The sequence below is a fragment of the Coffea eugenioides genome, chromosome 6, assembly GCF_003713205.1.
Source record: "Coffea eugenioides isolate CCC68of chromosome 6, Ceug_1.0, whole genome shotgun sequence".
NCBI lineage: Eukaryota > Viridiplantae > Streptophyta > Magnoliopsida > Gentianales > Rubiaceae > Coffea > Coffea eugenioides.
This window is the reverse complement of record NC_040040.1, coordinates 1,192,174-1,212,804: the sequence shown is the minus strand read 5'-3', so window position 1 is coordinate 1,212,804 and position 20,631 is coordinate 1,192,174. Positions and strand designations below refer to the sequence as shown.

Here is a 20,631-nt window from a genome sequence, read left to right as displayed (position 1 = left end):
GTAGTAACCATTTCTTCTCCAATTTTTGCAATTTCCTGTTCATAGATTGCAGACGTAATAATTAATTGGTTTTCCTAGTCTAGAAATTAACCCAGCAGTTCAGTTTTTTTTTTGGATTTATTGTTTTGGCCCTTTTCCCTTTCAAATGCAATTAAAGAGATCTCAGACACAGGAAGATTAATGCCAGCCTGAAAATAGATGATGACTTTGTACTTTTGAAGATTATGGTGTAATGTGATTCCCTTTTTTTTTTAATTAAACTTGGGAGGGCTGGGAAATTATTTTCCCATGACAGGGGAGGTAAACTCCTAACATTTTACTTGATTTATGCTGCTTAAAATATCAAAATTCAATTACTGATTATACGTCAAATGCAGCTCAAGATTCAATCTTTGCGGGCTGAAGATGAATTACTTGGGATGAATGAGTATGTTTTGTTACAAAATGAAAAACAAATTATTGATATTGGTAATCTTGGAGTCTATCTATTTCTTGCAAACTGATCCCATTTTGTGCCCAAACTTTAGAATTTGAATCTAAAGTTCTTGATAGTTTAGTTCTGAATCTAGGTTATCTTTCTATGCCCAAACTTGTTCCTTTCTTTTCCTCGCTCGATTTTCGTTTCAATACTTTGTTCACTAACTATGCTTAGGGTGCATGGGCAGACCTCTGCAGTTATATTTTCAATACAATTTTTTGGTTGTATAATTTCAAAACAGACAAATAAGAAAAAGAATGATTTGTTCTTTTCCTGATTCCTTTCCAACTGATGGCAGAGTGTAGTTGGGCTGCATGTTTTGCATTTTGCAGTGAAGATGATGGCTTCTGAAAACTCATTGAATTGCTCTTGGTAGTCCCCTGTGATCATATGAAGGAAATGCTACATATTTGTAATCTGATGTGGTTTGGACATTGTAATCAGAGTTTGGACATTTTGGTTTGGAAATGTTGTTATCTAATCTGTTTTGGATATTTTGGTCACTGATATGTTGTAATCTGATGTGGTTTGGACATTGTAATCCGAGTTTGGACATTTTGTTTCTCCATTTGATGGTTTTTGGCTTGTATTGTCATTTGGCTCGAGCTTGTATTGTTGAATTTGATGGTTTGGACTTGTTGAATAATAGTGTGCCAGGGTCTGATATGGTGTCTCTCGTAAACGAGCTCGAGCTCGAGCTTCGAGCTCAAAAAACTTGGCTCGAGTTTTTCGCGAGCTCGAGCTCGAGTTTCGAGCTCTACGAGCTCGGCTCGATTTCAAACTCGAGTTCGAGCCCGAGCTTGAGTTTTTTACCACCACATCGAGTCGAGCTCGAGCACCTTGTGAAGCTTGAATTAGTAATCGAGCGAGCTCGAGCTAGCTCGATTAGGGGTTCGAGTCGAGCTCGATTGTCCTATGCTCGAGCTCGACTCGGCTCGTTTAACAGCTCTAAGCTGCGGTGATTAATGAAAAAGGAGGAAACTATTTGTTCGGCCCCTAAACTATTATAATCTCACTCTTTTGGTCCCTCAATAATATATTGTTGTAAATAAACTCCTCAACTAAAATAAGTGTCACATTCCGTCGAATTTAATCATTAATGCTGATGATGGAAGAGGGCAAAATTGATGGAACACAGGAATTTTTTAACAGTAAAGTGTCTAGGGAACCTTCAAGCTATTTTCATTGTCAAGTTTTCGATTTTGTGCAACACTAAATAATGATTCGGCTCCGTCTGGATCCCCCAAAATTTATGAAATATTATTATTATTGTTTTTGTAGTTAAAAAACCAGGCTTGAGTTATGTTAATATATTGATAAGTCCACATTGCTCACTGTATCGTTTGAGCCCAAAAAAAAAAAAAATCTTGCTGTATTTCACACCCAATTACCTTCGGCTGATTTCCACTCCACTTTCCCCTTATCCATTTGTTGCTCTTTGGTGAGTCTACCTTATTAAAGGCGTTAAGAATTTATACTACTCTCTGTTTTTGTGGAAGACTCATATGAATGGCCATGTCCACATTACAAGCTGCTGGTTTTTTCTTATGGAAGTTATGTTCTTCATTTCTCAAAAAAATCCCAGAATCTCTCTCCCAAGACAATAATGCTACTGTAATCATGTGGAAATTTAATGACGCACGCCTGTTCTTTTTTTTTCCCGAAACGATAGAAATTTTATAACATTAGAAATTTTAATGACGCACGCCTGTTTTTTTTTTTTTTTTTTTTGTCAAACTGCAAGAAACTTGACTCTTGACTTTACAAACCTTAATCCACAGTACACCTCAAAAGCCATGGTAACTAGTGAGGGTACTAAGGAGACTTATAAACCCAACACCCAAACCCCCCCCCCAATCGATGTGGGATAGAAACCCCACAGGGTGCCCCGCTGCTAAGACCTAAAGAGACCCCAAGCCACCCGAGAATGAGTTTCTGTCTTTTTTTGTCAAACTGCAAGAAACTTGACTCTTGACTTTACAAACCTTAATCCACAGTACACCTCAAAAGACGCACGCCTGTTCATCTCTCTGAAAATACAGGCAGCTTGTAGCTTGAAAGTGATTTAAAAGAAAAAAAAAATTGTTATTTTTTAAATATAGGTCAATCCAAGTGGATAGCTTTTTTTTTAATAACGAGTTTATCATACGCAGCAGCAGCAGCAATCCAAACAACATCGGTAATTTTTGAAAAATTGCTGTAGTAAAATATTAAAAAAAACACCTCACCTCAGATTTGCAGGCCTTGGTCGTCGTCATGGTTGTGGTCCTCGTCGTCCAATAATCGTCATCATCTCATCATCGTCCAATGACACCGTTGTTCAGTTCAGCCCATCCATTTCACACTTCACACCCCCACTATCCTATCCTATCCACCGCCGCCTGTGGACGCTGTTAGTTGCCCACTCCAGCCACGGCGGTTTGACTTTTGCTTTTCTATTATTAGCTTGGACAAAAAAAAGAAAATACTCCCAATGAAAATAACATTCCTTTCTTTTTTTATTTTTTTGGGTTTTCCGCATCAAATAAACCCCGTCCTTCCCCATTCCCCAAAATATCATCGCCATTCACACACAGTTTCTATCTCAAATTCATTCTGCCCTCCTTGTTTTTCCCAGTTACGAACTCAGCCTCGCCTCCTGGTATGCTTTTTTCCTTTCTTTTTTATCCTTTTTTTTTTTAAAAAAAAAAAAATTTTTGATAAGTTTAACTGCTGCTGCTCTGGTGATTAATCATCATTATCACTCTATGCTGTCGGAATTTTATTTTGAATGAAAATTTTTTAAGTATGAGTAGTAGCAGTATTATAATAATGCTCTTACTCTTATTTGCTCCACCCCCCAGAATCAGAGCGCTGGCTGCTCTGACTTTCTGCTTCCTTCCATTTTATGTTGTTCTCTTCTACCTGCTGCCTCCTCCTTCTAAGCTAAGGCTCTTAGCTACTAGTAGTGCTGCTACCAACATTGAACAAGTTGCCAATATAAGCTCAGGTTTTCCTTCTTCCCATCACGCCATTCCTAATACTAAATTTGATCGGATCGGATCGGATTACTTTCCTTTACCCTGTTACTAGTAGTATTGCGCTATTACTGATTGACTGCGGTACTTGTATATTGAGCTTTTTCCTATTGACCTATTACTATTTACTGATTCACGCTAGTATTGAGACGGAGACCACGAATTGCTCTTTTTCCTACTGCCCTTCTTCTACTTATTAATTGGATAGCACTTACTATTTTTTTTTTTTTTTAAGAAAGAAAGTCTTTGCAGACCGTGATATGATGCCATCTTGTATCTGTACTACTAGTATGCTAGTATCAATAGTGTTTGCTGTGTCGCTGTATTGCTGCTGCTGCTGCTCCCCCGGCCTGCTTGCGCTTGCCCAACGTACTCATCCCTCTGAAGGTAAACTTATGCGAGATTTAAATTCTCATTTCTTGGGCATTACGTTGATCTCTTTATCGTTGCAGTCTCGGCCTTGCATGCTATCGCCACCAATCTAATTGATACCAACAATGTTCTCGAGAATTGGAGGAAAGGAGATCCATGCATAACAAACTGGACCGGAGTTCTATGTTTTGATGCATTTGGAGCAGATGGGTACTTTCATGTCAGGGTGCTGTATGTTTTTTTTTTTTCTTTCTCGCTACTAGTTCCTATTTTTGGTACACTATTTCTTGCAACCTTCAACTGGGCTCTCCTTCTAATGCAGCCTCCTAATGAATAGGAATCTCTCTGGAACTTTAGCCCCTCAGCTTGGTCAATTATCTCAACTTCACATCTTGTGAGTGGCAGTTTTGCTTTGTTACATCTGTTAAGTCTTGCAAATTCCGCTCTAGATTCCCAAACTTTCTGCATAGTCTAACGCTTCACTTTACTTTTCTCCCTTGGTCTGAAGAAACTTTATGTGGAATCACCTGACTGGCAGCATACCTAAGGAGATTGGAAATATTGCGTCGCTGAGACTTCTGTGAGTCCTGACTTCGGATGCTTCCTCTAAAAAAACTACTTTGATCGTCTTCCCTTACAACATTTGCTTTGCCTCTTCATACTAGACACGTGTACTCTGCTTTTCATGCATTTGAGTTTGGTGCCCAGAAACTTAGGCAGCAGGTAGCAACTAATTTGACTGTGTTCAGAAAACTGAAATTTTCAGTTTCAGCTTGGATTATTTGATTTGGCTTTACCTGTGTGAAATGTTTGTAGCTGCTGCTCTCAATGATACTTTGAGTAGATGCTCAGTTATTCTTCATGTTAATATTAATTACACGTAAATTGCAGAGAGTAAAATGATACTTCCCATTCCCTAGCAGAACCTTCTAAGTCATAGTTCGACTAAAACCTAGCTGCCAAAATCTAGCTTGGACCTTGCACCTTCGAGCTTCTTTCTTGTCTGTTAGAAGACGTGCATGGTATCACGGTTTTACTGATGTTCTGAAAATGTATGATCCCTTTGGTGCATAATCAACTGGTTCTTCAAGTATAGGTAGGGCAGTGTCAGATGAATGGGTGCCCCCCTAATTTGATGAAAGTATGTTGTTACTGCAGGCTCCTGAATGGAAACAAATTATCAGGTTCTTTGCCAGATGAGCTTGGCTATCTATCAAATCTGGATAGGTTCCAGATAGACGAAAACCAGTTATCTGGGTCAATACCAAAATCTTTTTCAAATCTGCATCGAATTAAACACATGTGAGCGCTTCTTACCTATTTGTATCTTGAAACCAATATGTTTGGCTCTTCATCTTTGTTAGTAACTTGCATACATCTGACGTGTGCAGTCACTTCAACAATAACTCGCTCAGTGGTCAAATCCCTCCTGAACTTTCTAACTTGACAACAGTTGTTCACTTGTGCGTCAATACTCTCTCTCTCTCTCTCTCTCTGTGTTGGACAGAGTATAATCTGTCTGCTAAAATTTGCTCTTAATGGACTTGTTTAATTTCTACAGGCTTTTGGACAATAATCACCTATCAGGGTATCTTCCTTCAGAGTTTTCCACTTTTCCGCAATTGTCCATACTGTGAGTTTCCACCATCCGATGTAAATGCCATATTCAAAATGATACTCATGCCCTTAAAAGTATTGGCATCTTATTTGTGTTACTTGAATTCTTTATTTTCTGAACTTTATTATGCATGGCATTAGTTGAACCATAATGCATCTGTGAATTTCAGAGGAAGAGAATAAATTCCCCATATTTTTATTCATCAATCGTAAGGGTATATATACAGGTATAGACATCCTATAATAGGAAGATATCCTATTACAATAAATCAGTCCTCTAATTCCTATAATTTAGGCTACAAACTAGCCTACATTTGTTAGCTATCTAATCCCTACAAATCAGCCTATATCAATCTGTGACAGCTATCTAATCCCTACAAATCAGCCTGCATATAATCTGTAACACTCCCCCTCAAGCTGGAGCATAGATATTAATCATGCCCAGCTTGTTACATAGATAATCAATCCGGACCCCGTTAAGAGCTTTTGTGAATATATCACCTAATTGTTCTCCAGTCTTCACATAACCTGTAGTGATCAAACCTTGTTGGATCTTTTCACGAACGAAATGACAATCAATCTCAATGTGTTTCGTTCGTTCATGAAAGACTGGATTGGAAGCAATGTGAAGTGCAGCTTGATTATCACACCATAGCTTGGCAGGTACTGAGACCTTAATTCCTACTTCACTAAGGAGCTGATATACCCATATGACTTCACACACAGACTTGGCCATAGCTCTATATTCAGCTTCCGCACTGGATCGTGAGACGACATTCTGTTTCTTACTCTTCCATGAGACCAAATTTCCCCCAACAAAAACACAATATCCTGAAGTAGATCTCCTATCTTCCTTACACCCTGCCCAATCTGAATCTGAAAAATATTCAATCCTAGTATGACCATGATTGCCATATAGGATTCCACGTCCAGGAGCACATTTTAAATAGTGCAAAACTTGTTCGACTGCTTTCCAATGGTCAACAGTTGGTGAGGACATATATTGGCTTAACACACTCACTGAATAAGCAATATCAGGACGTGTCACAGTAAGATAATTCAACTTTCCGATTAGTCTTCTGTACCTCTCAGGATCTGCACACAATTCACCTTCTTTGGTTAATTGTAAATTAGGAACCATTGGGGTACTACATGGTTTAGCACCCAACTTTCCCGACTCCGACAGTAAATCAAGTACATACTTTCTCTGTGATAGAAAGATTCCCTTCTTACTCCTGCTAACTTCAACTCCCAAGAAATACTTTAACATCCCCAAGTCTTTGGTATAGAACTGAGTATGAAGAAAGGACTTTAGAGACGAAATTCCGCTAGAGTCGCTACCTGTGATTACAATATCATCCACATATACAACTAACAGAATAATACCTCCATTAGAGTGTCTATAGAAAATAGAATGATCTGACTTGCTTTTCTGCATCCCAAATTTCTCAATAGCTTGGCTAAATTTTCCAAACCAAGCCCGAGGACTCTGTTTCAAGCCATATAGAGATTTTTGCAGACGACAGACTTTCCCTTTCCCATACCCCCCTTGAGCAACAAAACCAGGTGGTTGCTCCATATATACCTCCTCCTGAAGATCACCATGAAGAAAGGCATTCTTGATGTCTAACTGATGCAGAGGCCAGTCATAAGCTGCAGCAAGGGAGATAAACAACCTGACCGAAGCAAGTTTAGCAACAGGAGAAAAAGTATCATGATAATCCACCCCATAAATTTGAGCATATCCTTTAGCAACAAGTCGAGCTTTCAATCGAGAAATGGAGCCATCAGAATTCATTTTGACAGTAAACACCCATTTACATCCAATGGCTTGTTTACCTGCAGGTAAGGTAACCAAAGTCCATGTACCATTGACATCTAGAGCATTCATTTCCTCAATCATAGCAGTCCGCCATCCGGGATGAGCTAATGCCTCTCGAACAGTCTTAGGTACAGAAACAGTGTCTAGGGATGTAAGAAAAGCACAAGAAGAGGAAGACAAATGATGGTAGGAAACAACTGAAGAGATTGGATAAGTACATGCACGTTTACCTTTTCTGTGAGCAATAGGGAGATCAAGATCATCGTTGGCAGCCGGATCTGATGACAAAGAGACTGGTTCATCAGGACATGATTCTGGAGACTCAAGGACCAAGTCAGAACTGGGCTGATGTGCCCGACGTGAGTAGGTATATTTGATGGGAGGCTTAACCGGTGTAGAAGGAGGCGGACCCAAATTTGGTATGACACTATAGATTAACAAATCATCATCCTCCCCTGGACTCACAGAACTTGAAGAGCCTGAAGATGAAGATAAAGGTGTTTGTTCCAAAAAAGTAACATCAGCAGACACAAGATACTTACCAAGACTAGGACAATAACAACGATACCCTTTTTGCATGCGAGAATAACCCAGAAACATACACTTTAAGGACTTAGGATCAAGTTTTGTAACTTGAGGACGAACATCCCGAACAAAACAAGTACAACCGAATATCTTTGGTTCTATAGGAAACAACCGTTTATTTGGAAATAGAGTGTGGAAATGAGTATTACCAGACAAAACAGAGGAAGGCATACGATTGATTAGAAAACAAGCAGTAGATAGAGCATCAGCCCAGAAACATTTAGGAACCTTCATTTGAAATAACAAAGCTCGAGCAGTTTCAAGAAGGTGTCTATTCTTTCTCTCGGCAACCCCATTTTGAGAAGGGGTGTCAACACAAGAGGTCTGATGAAGAATACCCTGCTCAATCATGTATTTCTGAAAACTGCTTGAAACATATTCTTTTGCATTATCACTTCGCAAAATTTGTACAGGTTTACCAAATTGGGTTCGAATTTCAGCACAAAAGGAAGAAAAGTGAAGAAATAGTTCTGAGCGACTTTGCATCAAATAAAGCCATGTCATTCTAGAATAATCATCCACAAAGGTAACAAAATATCTGAAACCAGTTTTAGAGGTAACTGGACAAGGACCCCAAACATCAGAATGTACTAACTCGAAGGGAGCAGTAGCTCGCTTATTGATTCTAGGACTAGAACTAAGACGATGATGTTTAGCAAACTGACAAGACTCACAATCTAATGAAGTAATGTTTGAAAACTGAGGACAAAGTTTCTTCAACATAGAAAGCGAAGGATGACCCAATCGACAATGTGCTTCAAAAGGGGAGATTGTTCCAGCACAAGCTATAGACCCTGGTTTCGGTGTATCAAGAATGTAGAGACCGTCAGACTCATGTCCCTCACCAATAATCTTCTTTGTCATGAGATCCTGAAATGAACAATAACCAGGAAAAAATGAGACACAACAATTAAGAGCACGAGTAAGTTTGCTGACAGAAATCAGATTAAAAGATAGTTGTGGTAGACTCAGAACAGATGATAAATGGAGAGATGGTGTGGGCTGAGTGGTTCCAGACCCAATAACACTGGATGTTGAACCATCGGCTAAAGTAACAGGAGTGATAGATTTATGTGGCTGAAAGTTAGAAAGTAAACTAGGATTACCTGTCATGTGATCAGTAGCACCAGAATCAATGACCCATTTTGGAGAAGAGGAAACAAGACATGCATTGGGTTTACCTGTCTCGACAGGAGCAGTAACATGACCAGATGGCTGTTTCACTGTTTCTTGAAACTGAGTCAATCTAGCATACTCATCCGCAGATATTGTAACATGCTTGTCAGAGGTCGCACAACTAGATGCAATATGGGCAGAGTGAGCCTTCTTATACTGCAGCTTCCGACAGTCTCGCTTGATATGACCTGGTTTATGACAGTAGTGACATACAATCTCTCCTTGCTCCTGTCCATGATTGCTAGTATTCTTATCAGAGTGGTTGGGCCCCGACCCCATGCTCGTACTGGTGCCATTACTCTTGTAGTGTTGTCTTCCTGAATCAGCTGTGGTAGTTCGGCTAAGAAGAACACTGTTAGGCTGAGTAGATAGAACAGGTAACGTATTCTCTGTACGGAGAACCCTTCGAAAAGCATCTTCTAGACTGGAAATTTCTGAACCGGAAAGAATTTGAGATTTAGCAGTCTCAAATTCAGACGGAAGACCGGCTAGAAAACTCATAACCGCCATCTTCTCTCGCTGATTTCGTTGTTCCTCCACATCACAACTGAAGGGAAGCAGCATATTGAGCTCTTCATATGTTTTCTTGAAGTCCATAAAATAACTGGTGAGAGACTTGTCTCCTTTATCTGCCCTGTAAAAATCCTTGCAAACATCATAGATACGAGAGAAATTTCCTTTTCCAGAATATAAGAACTGTAAATAGTTCATTAATTGTTTTACTGTCTTACAATGAGTAACCAGACCAACCACCTCACTATCAATAGAATTACGGATCTGTATATACAAGCGAGCATCCTCTCTCATCCAAGACAATTTAGAGTCATCCGTAGGTGGATCATCAGTCAGATGGCCATCCATAGAAATACTGAGCAGATATAATTCAATAGTATTGTTCCAATCAAGAAAATTAATTCCATTTAACTTATGTTCCGTGATTTTTGAAACCAGCGGAACTATATCAGAAACAACTCCAGGCTTTTTGTCAGACATAATTGCTAAGAAAATTCAACAAGATAACAGATTACCCACAAGAAAAACCTGTTGTAGCCAAGTCCCACACCTAGATCGATGTTGACCCACAAACAGGTATGCAAATAGCGTCGAGAGACAGAGGAGAGGTGCTGGGTTCTGACCAATCGGTACTACGTACCTCCCTGAGTTGGCGGTGTCTATAAAGGAACCTCTAAAGCCTGTACCTTGAATATGGCAGCAGCTTCCCTCACACCCAACAACCCAGAAAAAAAAAATTTATGAACAAACCTTGCTCTGATACCATGTGAATTTCAGAGGAAGAGAATAAATTCCCCATATTTTTATTCATCAATCGTAAGGGTATATATACAGGTATAGACATCCTATAATAGGAAGATATCCTATTACAATAAATCAGTCCTCTAATTCCTATAATTTAGGCTACAAACTAGCCTACATTTGTTAGCTATCTAATCCCTACAAATCAGCCTATATCAATCTGTGACAGCTATCTAATCCCTACAAATCAGCCTGCATATAATCTGTAACAGCATCCAACACTGTTAGCCTTGAGGTCACCTCAGATCATGTTATGTGCTAGATGCAGCTCTGATCAGAAGATGTATCTCTCAAAGACCTCCTCCTTAAGGAGGAAAAGGAAAAGATAGACACTCCTTCTATTATCATGTCATCCTTAATCAAAATAATTTCCTGACTTTTCCAACGTGCCATATTCTTAACATTGACCTGTAAGCTTTCTTTTTCAGTGATAGCAGGCATGCATAGGTTTCTTAGTCCGCTTTCTAGTTCTGTAGTTATGTACTCTGATTGTATTACTTGTCATATGATGGACTGATTTGTGCACTAACACATCTACATCTATTTATTTTTTTTGCTTTGTTCTTGCAGTCAACTTGATAACAACAATTTCAGTGGTGCTGAAATTCCTGCTTCTTATGGAAATCTATCAAATTTAGTTAAACTGTAAGTTCTTCTGCAATGAAGATCTCCTAATTGCGACACTTTTTCCAATTTATTTAGTTAAACAATGTGCATTCATTTAGGCAAGTTCATGTATTAGATCCTTGCTTAGAGAAGCTTCTATAGGTTTTTTTAGCTATGATTAGGTTAAGCCGAAACAACTCAATTGAGAATATTTATGTGCACTTTTTATTGAACCTTGATTCTGTCCATGAGACAGATGTGGTATGTCTTCTTCTTTTTGCATAATTGTTTGGAAGCGCTATCACTATGATGATGGGATGCTAGAGGCTATGAGGTTAATGGGTTCCAGAAAATTTGAACTTGTGCTCTGCAAATACCACAGGTTATTGTCGCTTGTCCCCCTTAATAGACTTACTTCGGTAGCATGTTTTTTTGCTACTATTTGGAACAAACTTCAAGCATCTTACAAGGCTTGAGACCTGCATGGTGCGGGTTCATATTTGAGAGGATTTTTCCTAGTAAATAGTAAGATAGGGTTTATATTCTGTTACCTAAGAATAAGTACCTTCAAATGAAGTCAGCTGGATCAGTTTTCTTAGTTTAAGTGAACTGATATTTTTTGAACCAATTAGTTATTCAATGTGGCTGAGTATTTGTTTCTAATTCACTGATTGTCCTAAGAATGGTCAAAATAAATTTCAGTTCTTCATCACAGCTTGAATGAAGTCATTAATCAGAGCCTTCTTTTTATCTCCATCTGTGCAGTGGACTTCCCATGCTACTTCCCTGTCAGATTGATCAATTTGACATAGCAATTTCTTCAGAGCTATGGCCATAAATTGTATGTGCTGTTGCTCTAAAGAAAAATATACATAAGCTATCTGGACTTTCACCTAGTAATTCATTCAAGGTCTATAAGGATTTCAGACAGCTTCTATGGATGCTGCATATAGACGGGCATCCTTCTTTGATTTGTTTGCACCATGTATATTGGAAGTAAATCCCTATGCTGTGTTTGTTTTCTTGTCTTAAGTTTTTATCATTGTATTGATAATTCTTTTTGTGGACAAGAGAATCACACATGAGGATGATGCTAGAGATCATCCCAGATGTGTCAAACTTCCTTTCATTTTGGTACATGAGATGAGTAGGCCACCTCCAACATTTCCTGCTTACTTCAAGTTGGAAGGTTAATAGCAGGACTAGGAAGATAATCTTAACATGCATTTCTTTTTCTTGAAGTATCTTGTTTTTGTGTATTGGAAGGATTTCTTTATGATTCAGCTTTTCCATTTGGTAATATATTTGATATATTGAAGGATTTTTCTTGACTTTTGTCCCTTTGTTGCTTATTCAAAAGTAATTTCTTTATCTGTACAAAGCTGCTTTGGACCGTCTCTGTAGTATTGTTTTGTTTTTTTGGACTTTTCTCCTAGAATATCACACTTATGTGTATTGCCTGTACGACGAGAAAGAAGATTTAGTGTTTTCATGACATTGCAATAGCTTGTTTTCTGGCTAAAATATTTTAATTGCATCTTTCAGCACAGGTATCTACTGCATTTTGAACAGATGCTATTATTACATTAGTCCAGGAACATCATGTTGTTCCATTAGATCTCACAAATTAGACATCAGTGCAAAGTGTTGTTTTGAAGTGTATATAAGAACAGTCTAGGGTATTTTTTGTTTGGGTTGACTTGGCAGTACTTGAACCATTTCTTCTGATGTAACAGAAGTCTCAGAAATTGTAGCTTAGAAGGACCAATTCCTGATCTCAGCTGGATAAAAAATCTGAGCTATCTGTAAGTTTCACAGTTGTCATAGTTTGAAGTGCTTGATTTTTAACTTCCTTGATCTTTAATTGCTTTTTGACTGCAAGTTTCATTTGTTTATTATCTCTGTATGGCTTGTAAACTACTATGGAATATCTAATGACTTACTGGCATTCTACCATTGCAGAGACCTAAGCCAAAATCAGCTCTCTGGGACTATACCACCAAATAACCTGTCCAACAATCTAACCACTATGTATGCAACTCGAGTTGTATTATTTCCTTGTATGGAGTATTACATGGTTATTTTTTGTTGATTTCAGTGAATTGAAAGGAACTTATCCTTTCGGATGGACCAAGTGAATATACATTTGAAACTCAGCATTAAATTAATTGCAAATTTGACTCTACTCTTCTTTTATTTTTAGTTTGTCTCTGTTTCTAGTTATCATAGTATTATTAGATTAATGAGAAGTAATGGTTGTTAAAAATTTCTTGTACAGTGTTCTGTCAGATAATCAGCTTAATGGATCAATTCCTGAAAGTTTTTCCTATCTCCCTCTTCTCCAGAAGCTGTGAGGTTCTTCGACCATGTTACTTTTATTGTTTATGTGTTTCTAGTGACTTTACATATACATACCTTGGAATTACTTATAACATTCAGTAAATCAGTATAAGTTCATAATGGGATTTCTTACTGGCTTTCATGTTGCAGGTCCCTTGATAATAACTTTTTTACCGGTTCAGTTACTGTTGATCTCTGGCAAAACAGATCCTTTAGTTCAGCCGCCAGACTTTTGATGTAAGACCTGGAAGTAGAATAGAAGATTTGCATTGATCTCTGCCATAATTTCCAAGAACTGTAGAGTGAAATCTGAACTTGGGCTTGTCATGTAAATTCCTATCTGACTAATTTTTCTCTATGCACATTGTAATTCCAGTGATGTTCAGAACAATTCACTTTCAAACATTATTGGAGACCTTGATCCTCCTGTGAATGTTATGCTGAGGTATGCTTTGTCTGGTCACTTGGAAGCTGTTCAGCTTTCACATTTTACTGCTCCGCACCTTGTTTGTTATAGTTGTAATCACTAAAACTTATGTTCTCAATTCCTGCTAGTCAGGCTTCTTTGACAAATCTAACAAGTCATGCCATTTTGCTTACTGTTAGACAAGTTCAAGTATCAGAAAAATTTCTTGCATTCATGCTTGTACTTATTTCCTTTGTTAATGCATGGAATGAGTGAGAAATTGAATGAGTCACTATCAATGTATTATATGAAGAAATTGAATTCCTCATTAACATGTTCCTTGTAAAACAAAATTGTAATGGACCGGTTGGGATCAAGGATATAATTTTGGCATTGCTATTGTCTAAGTACTTTAATCCAATTAATCTATGATTTGTGAGCTGTGAACTCAGGTTTGTTATTTTAAGCAGTGACTTTTCAACATTTCGACCTCCTTTTGAAAAGATTCCTTAATAGTTATTTAGGTAATTTTTTAGTATTTAAATAAAAGTCATAACAAGTTAGGAATTTCAACAAATTCTGTGTAATGTGCTGCTGTTGGTGGACATAGTAACTCAGCATGTTATTTCATCCTGAAATGCTTGGAAATTTATCAGTTTTATCTTGTTTGTACAAAGTTTCACGATACATTATTGCTTGATCGTTGTTATTAGACATTAAAAAAAAAAAAAATCAAAGAATAGGTTTTCCCGTTCATCTAGACCCCAAAAGCTGTATCTTTCCTTATTGGAAACAATATGCTGAAAATTTGTAAAAGGGTGCGCTAAGAGGATTAATCAATAGAGAGAGTGTGACTTTGAGCTATTTATCATAAAGGGCGTTTTTTTTTATCATTGTACAAAATTTACTGATCAACGTACACTAAAAAATGTACATTTTGTATGCAAATCAGTACACATGCCCTTTATGAATAGTTAATTCAGATCAGTGTCCCTCTTTATCAATGAATCCTTTACAATTTTCCAAAAAAAAAAAAGGTTCAGGATTATGTTCCATGAGATAGTTCATTTTTTTCATTAATCTGGAGGTCTAAACAGCATTTATTTGGCCTCCTGTGAGAAAAAGATTATAGTCCCTTATATCCTGTCACAACTTAAGATTGGGCCCCTCTACCCAATACAGTGTGGTTTTGATTGATGTTCAGCTTTGCTTTGTACGGGTAAACATTAAGGTTTTTACTGCATGATCCTCAAGTGGAGTATTTGCTTCTTAATGAATCTATGCTCCTATACTTGGTTATTGGGCTTTGGTTCTCATTTTGTACACAATATTTGGAAGTGAGACGTGATTCAGAAAATAATTTTTGACTTAAAGAACCATGAAACAAAGTATGAAAGTTGTTTTAGAACTCCCATCACTTGGAATTTCTTTTCATCTTTATAATCCATAACATTAGCCACTGGTGCGGATTGATTGGTAAAGAGATATCTGAAAACAAAATAGAAATGGCCTTTCTCTTGTTAAGGACTGCTTCTCTACATTATAATTGTTTGGGAGATATTAGTAAAATTGTCTTCCTTCACACACTCTATTTCCTATCATCTGGTCATCTCTTAAACTGTAACCCTAAACCTTTTAATCCTGGTTTGCCTAGCGTAAAACTTTTTTTAGAACCATTAGCTTGCAAGAAAGATGTCAATTACTTTAACTAACTTGGGATCTTATCATCTTTTCTTGGTCTTAGTGCTGTTTTTCTTTTCTTCTTCTCTACACTTATCATTTATCAGCTCTTGTCCAGACTGCAAGGTAATCCTGTCTGCAGAAATGCAAATATAAAGAACATCAGCCCGTTTTGCGGACCTGGAGCTGACATAAATGATGTTCCCAGTAATTCAACTAATTCAAACAAGCATTGTCCTATTCAAGCATGTCCTATAGACAATTACTTTGAATATGTTCCGGAATCACCTGTCCCATGCTTTTGTGCATCTCCTCTGAGAATTGGATATCGGCTAAAGAGTCCTAGCTTCTGTTACTTCCCTCCATATGAGTATGCATTTGAGTCATACCTGACAAGTTCTCTCAGTCTCAACCTTTATCAAGTGTCAATTAACTCCTATTCCTGGGAAAAAGGACCTCGTCTGACAATGTACTTGAAGCTGTTCCCTGTGGCTAGTGCTGATCGCTCAGGTTATTTTAACACAAGTGAGATTCTTCGAATCAGGGACATATTCACATCTTGGAAATTTCATGGAAATGATTTTTTTGGACCTTATGAACTTCTCAACTTCACTCTTCTGGGACATTATTCATATGGTAAGCATTCATGCCAATGTGTGCTTCTAGCTAATCTAAAAGCTCATATCACGTGTAATATGTCTAGCATATTTGAACTTATATGGAACCTGACCGCATACGGTTATGTAAGATATCACATGGATATGAATCAAATCTGAAAGACAGCTTTGTGACTTTCAATTCCTATATGTAAAGTGATGACGCAGGCATAAGCTGGTTAGACACATATCCGCGTCTTTGGAAGCCTAAGAATAAAACTAGAGGGTCCTTGGCAAACAAGCAGAAATTTTGGTCTGATTCTTGGAGTCTATGATAGTCATAGTCAATTATCTGTATTTGTTATTTTAGTATTTTCTGTTTTTTAGGAGTATTCTAGAATTTGAGTCTTTATTATGTTAGGTTTATTATACTCGGTAAGTAATTGGAGTGTTTTGTTATAAGGTAACTTCCTACAAGTATTATAGTTCTAAGACAAATTAAATTTTCTGAAGGAGTTTAGAGATAGGAGAATTTTCAGGAGAGGTTTTAGGAAGTTTTTAATTATAAATACTTATGTGTTCCTACGTTATTATGGACAGGGAATTGATGAAATAAAATTTGAGTTTAGTTGATTAATTGTTTCCTTTCTTCTTCCTCTCTTTTCTTCCCAATTTACTGTTCACAGGTGCCGGTCATACCCCTAAACAAACCATGATTTCTCATTCTTCCGCTAGTGCTAATAAGGCAAGATCTAACCCATTTTGTCCTACATCATAAAGCTAAATGCTGGAAGTGTAATTGGCAAAGCAATTAGTTTTAGCTGGTGATATTCATTGGTTTGCCAAGTAATTACTACACCTTCATGCTCTTGAAGGTTGTTTCAGCTTCAGATTTAGTACTATTATTAGCACTGTATAAGTTTCTTATTTTCATTTCTAAGCTACAGATAGTTTTCGAGGCAAATGACATAGAAATTGTAGGCAAAACTTGTTTCCCAGGATCTGCACTAAACTGCTATTAAAAATGTATTGGTGGTGGATGGTGGTGCATAAGCTGGCATTGAAATGCACATTAGGCAAGAGGAAATATGATATAGCAGAGGATCATGTACCATATGAAATGCTATGTCTGTGACTTGCAGCACCACTTCTTCTAGGCATCCAATGTTAATTACCATAAAATACAAAAAGCTAAAACGTCTCTGCAATACTAAGTGACTTTGTATTAACATTCAGCTGTGCTGCAAACATGTAGCACAGCTGAAATCCACCTTTCACAAAAAAGGTGTAACACAACTGAAATTCACCTTTCACCAAATGCTACACTACATTTTCATTTTGATATTTTTCGCATAATTGTTAAACTTTTGACTGTAGTTGAAGTTTCACTGGTGTGCGTTGCAATTGGACCTTATATTGCACCTACATTTGATATCTTAATAGCAGGAAGTTGATCGTAACAATTGATGTAGTCTTAACTTCTTTTGCTGCAGTGAATTCTGAAACCAGCGGTAATAGCATGAGCAAGGGTATTTTGGTTGCAATTGTGCTTGCTGCAGTTGTCGTTGCAGTTAGCATCTCAGCAACTATTACAGTTTTTGTCACTAAAAGACACAAAAGATACCAGCTTGCACCATCAAGGAGACGTTTATGTTAGTTCTCATATTCGATGTTCTTCTTCCCATTGAATGTAAATCTCTCTCAAAAAATTTATGAAAACTATTTCTATTTTTCTTGAATTTCAGCCTCTAAGCTTTCTATAAAAATAGAAGACGTTAAAAGCTTCACCTTTGAAGAACTGGCACTGGCAACAAACCATTTCAGTAGCTCAACTCAAGTTGGCCAAGGAGGTTATGGGACAGTTCATAGAGGTACTTTAGCGGATAATACTATTGTAGCCATCAAGCGTGCAAAAGAAGGATCATTACAGGGTCAGAAGGAATTCTTAACAGAGATTGAATTGTTATCGAGGTTACATCACCGGAATCTTGTTTCACTGCTTGGGTACTGTGATGAAGAAGGGGAGCAGGTAAATAGGATTGGTGAAGGAAAGGTTCTTGAAATCATTTGCTAGTGTTTCATTTATTTTTATATTGTTCCTGATAGGACATTTTAAGGCCTAGGATAATTCTTTCCCTTGGGTGCACAAATTATGTGATATCCTTCTCTCTCTCTCTCTCTCTCTCTCTCTCTGTGCACGCACACGCAAGCATGCACTTGAGTTTTTGTTTTCTTACTGATGGGCAAAGGGAGGATTCTATGTGGAAAAACAGATGGTAAATCATTCTTCTTCACTGCTTGGGTTTTTTGAGGATTTGTTATAGCAAATATCATTTTGTTCTCTTTTTTTTTTTTTTTTGGCTTACAGATGCTTGTTTATGAGTTCATGCCAAATGGAGCATTGCAGGACTGGCTTTCTGGTATTGAGTTGAGTTCATGTTTTTCTCACATTTGAGCTTTCTCATTTGAATCTATTTGTCACGTCATCCAGTAATTCCTTAGTGGCTCAATTCTTTCATGTCACAGCAAAATCTGGGAAAACGCTAAATTTTGGAGCTAGATTACGTATTGCATTAGGTGCAGCTAAGGGAATCCTTTACCTTCATACTGAAGCTAATCCACCCATATTCCACAGAGATGTTAAAGCCAGCAACATTCTTCTTGACTCTAAGCTCACAGCTAAAGTTGCTGATTTTGGACTTTCACGACTTGCACCGGTAGTGGATGATGAAGGGGCTTTGCCAGAACATGTTTCAACATTTGTCAAGGGAACACCTGTAAGTCTGAGTCTTCTCTCTCTCTCTCTCTCTATATATATATATATATATGCTGCATTCGTGTATTTTGTGTGTGGGAAGTGGAGCTGGTATACCAACATCTGCCATCATAAGTATGTTTATCTGGCTAATCACATGACTTATACTGTTCCATAATAGGTCCATTACTAGGGATGGAGTTAAATATTGCATAACTGGACCTTAATTCGACATCACTAGGTTTTCTCACAAGTGAGCGGATATTGCAAATAATTTCCTCTAGAGTTAATTCTGGTGTTCAGCACTCAATAATTGTACATACACCACATTTCCAACTAATATCTTGTAGCTGGGTTAAAATTCAACTGTTAGTGTTCCGTTATTAGAAAACAGCGTATTAAGTATAACCATTGGGTTGGGAAGAAGAAAAGGAGAGAGTGAGAACAACTCCACAAGTTAAGCAGGAGATCATATTTGTTCTTCTTCTCTTCTGTTGGGGCTTGGTGGGTTGGAGGAAAGAAGAAAGAGATGAAAGGATTGTATAACTATATTCCAGCACAGTTTTATAAAGAATGATCTGCTAAACCAGATAAAGCCTGGCATCACCAAGAACAGATAATTGAAATTTTTTTCCTACTGCCCTTAGAAGTTTTAACGATAAATGTCTACTAGCATTAGTAGGATTAGTAAGAGACAGCAGGATAGGTTGACTATTGACTCAAATTCCAGGAAAGAGAATTTGGATTCTCCGGGTCTTATATTAGACCCTACAAATTTTGGACACCGCCATGAATGTCTAACGTGATTTTATGTGCAGGGTTACCTTGATCCTGAATATTTCTTGACACGTAAGCTGACAGATAAGAGTGATGTTTATAGCCTTGGAGTTGTATTTTTGGAGATTTTGACAGGAAAGCAACCAATATTGCATGGCAAGAATATTGTCCGTGAGGTAATTTCTTAGGGAGCCTTAGCTGCTACTTTCTTTGCTATGGCGCTATTTTCTCTAATCCGATCTGGATATAGGTTCAAGTAAATTTGGTGGGTATGTGCCAATATTTTATGGTTTCATTCCAAACCCTATTCATTGACATGACTAGCTGCCCACTTCGTTTGAAAATAATGACACAGAGAAAAATGTCTCTGGAACTAAAACATTCTATGTCAGGTAAATTTGGCTCATCAATCAGGTGCAGTGTTCTCCATAATAGACACCAGAATGGGATCTTACCCCTCTGAATGTGTGGAAAGGTTTATTGCATTGGGTCTCAAGTGTTGCCAGTACAAACCAGAAGACAGGCCATCAATAGTAGATGTAGTGAGGGAGCTGGAAAATATTCTTCGGATTATGCCAGAAACTGGAGTTGATTCATCAGAGTCAAGATCCAAATTCTTCAGTGAATCAGTATCACCTTCCTCGCTGTCAGCTAACACAAGCAGGGACTTGTATGCGTTGTCGAGCACTTCGGGAGGTGGCCTTATCACCGAGGCATCACTCTCTGTGACACCACGATGACACTTCAAATGTACAGAAGATTGGTAGTATAATGTGAGTGTTCTTTGTAACTTATTGACACGATGGTCTTTCCTCCTGAACTGTTTCATTTTTTGGCCGGTGTATTTTGAGGAGCGGTCCATTAGGTATTTGAACTCGTCAAGTTCACTTTAATTCCTTCTTGCAATTAATTTCTCATTCTATCATCTTCAGAAATTCTCAGCAAAAGATGTCACCCAAAATCTATTGGTCGCTAAAAACTAAACTTTGTTTCAATTTTCATGGCATATCAAGTCGTAGATACACATCATCATCCTGAGAGTCCAGCAAATAAAACATACTACCAAAAACATAGCTGAGGTCTCCAGCAA

General features: G+C 37.7%; 1 protein-coding gene across 9 annotated transcripts; it reads left to right on the top strand.

Moving 5' to 3' along the window:
• The first annotated feature begins 2,969 nt into the window (after nucleotides 1–2,969).
• On the top strand, nucleotides 2,970–20,466 carry LOC113774574 (probable LRR receptor-like serine/threonine-protein kinase At1g06840). 9 transcript variants are annotated; one of them, XM_027319133.1, is made up of 22 exons: nucleotides 2,978–3,119; nucleotides 3,322–3,467; nucleotides 3,735–3,882; nucleotides 3,948–4,098; nucleotides 4,190–4,261; nucleotides 4,376–4,447; nucleotides 5,026–5,169; nucleotides 5,259–5,330; nucleotides 5,429–5,500; nucleotides 10,952–11,026; nucleotides 12,724–12,792; nucleotides 12,950–13,018; nucleotides 13,266–13,337; nucleotides 13,478–13,564; nucleotides 13,704–13,772; nucleotides 15,532–16,049; nucleotides 17,503–17,661; nucleotides 17,755–18,038; nucleotides 18,378–18,429; nucleotides 18,512–18,786; nucleotides 19,583–19,717; nucleotides 19,934–20,466. In XM_027319133.1, the coding sequence occupies exons 3-22, from the start codon at nucleotides 3,756–3,758 to the stop codon at nucleotides 20,279–20,281; spliced, it is 2,922 nt and encodes a 973-aa protein (XP_027174934.1). In that variant the 5' UTR covers nucleotides 2,978–3,119; nucleotides 3,322–3,467; nucleotides 3,735–3,755; the 3' UTR covers nucleotides 20,282–20,466. The 9 variants fall into 9 exon arrangements, 8 of the variants coding, with proteins under 8 accessions (XP_027174935.1, XP_027174928.1, XP_027174931.1 ...); XM_027319127.1 differs by lacking the exon at nucleotides 3,322–3,467 and having other exon boundaries at nucleotides 2,976–3,119; nucleotides 4,205–4,261; XM_027319130.1 differs by lacking the exon at nucleotides 3,322–3,467 and having other exon boundaries at nucleotides 2,977–3,119; nucleotides 18,378–18,436; nucleotides 18,645–18,786.
• Nucleotides 20,467–20,631: the final 165 nt, after the last annotated feature.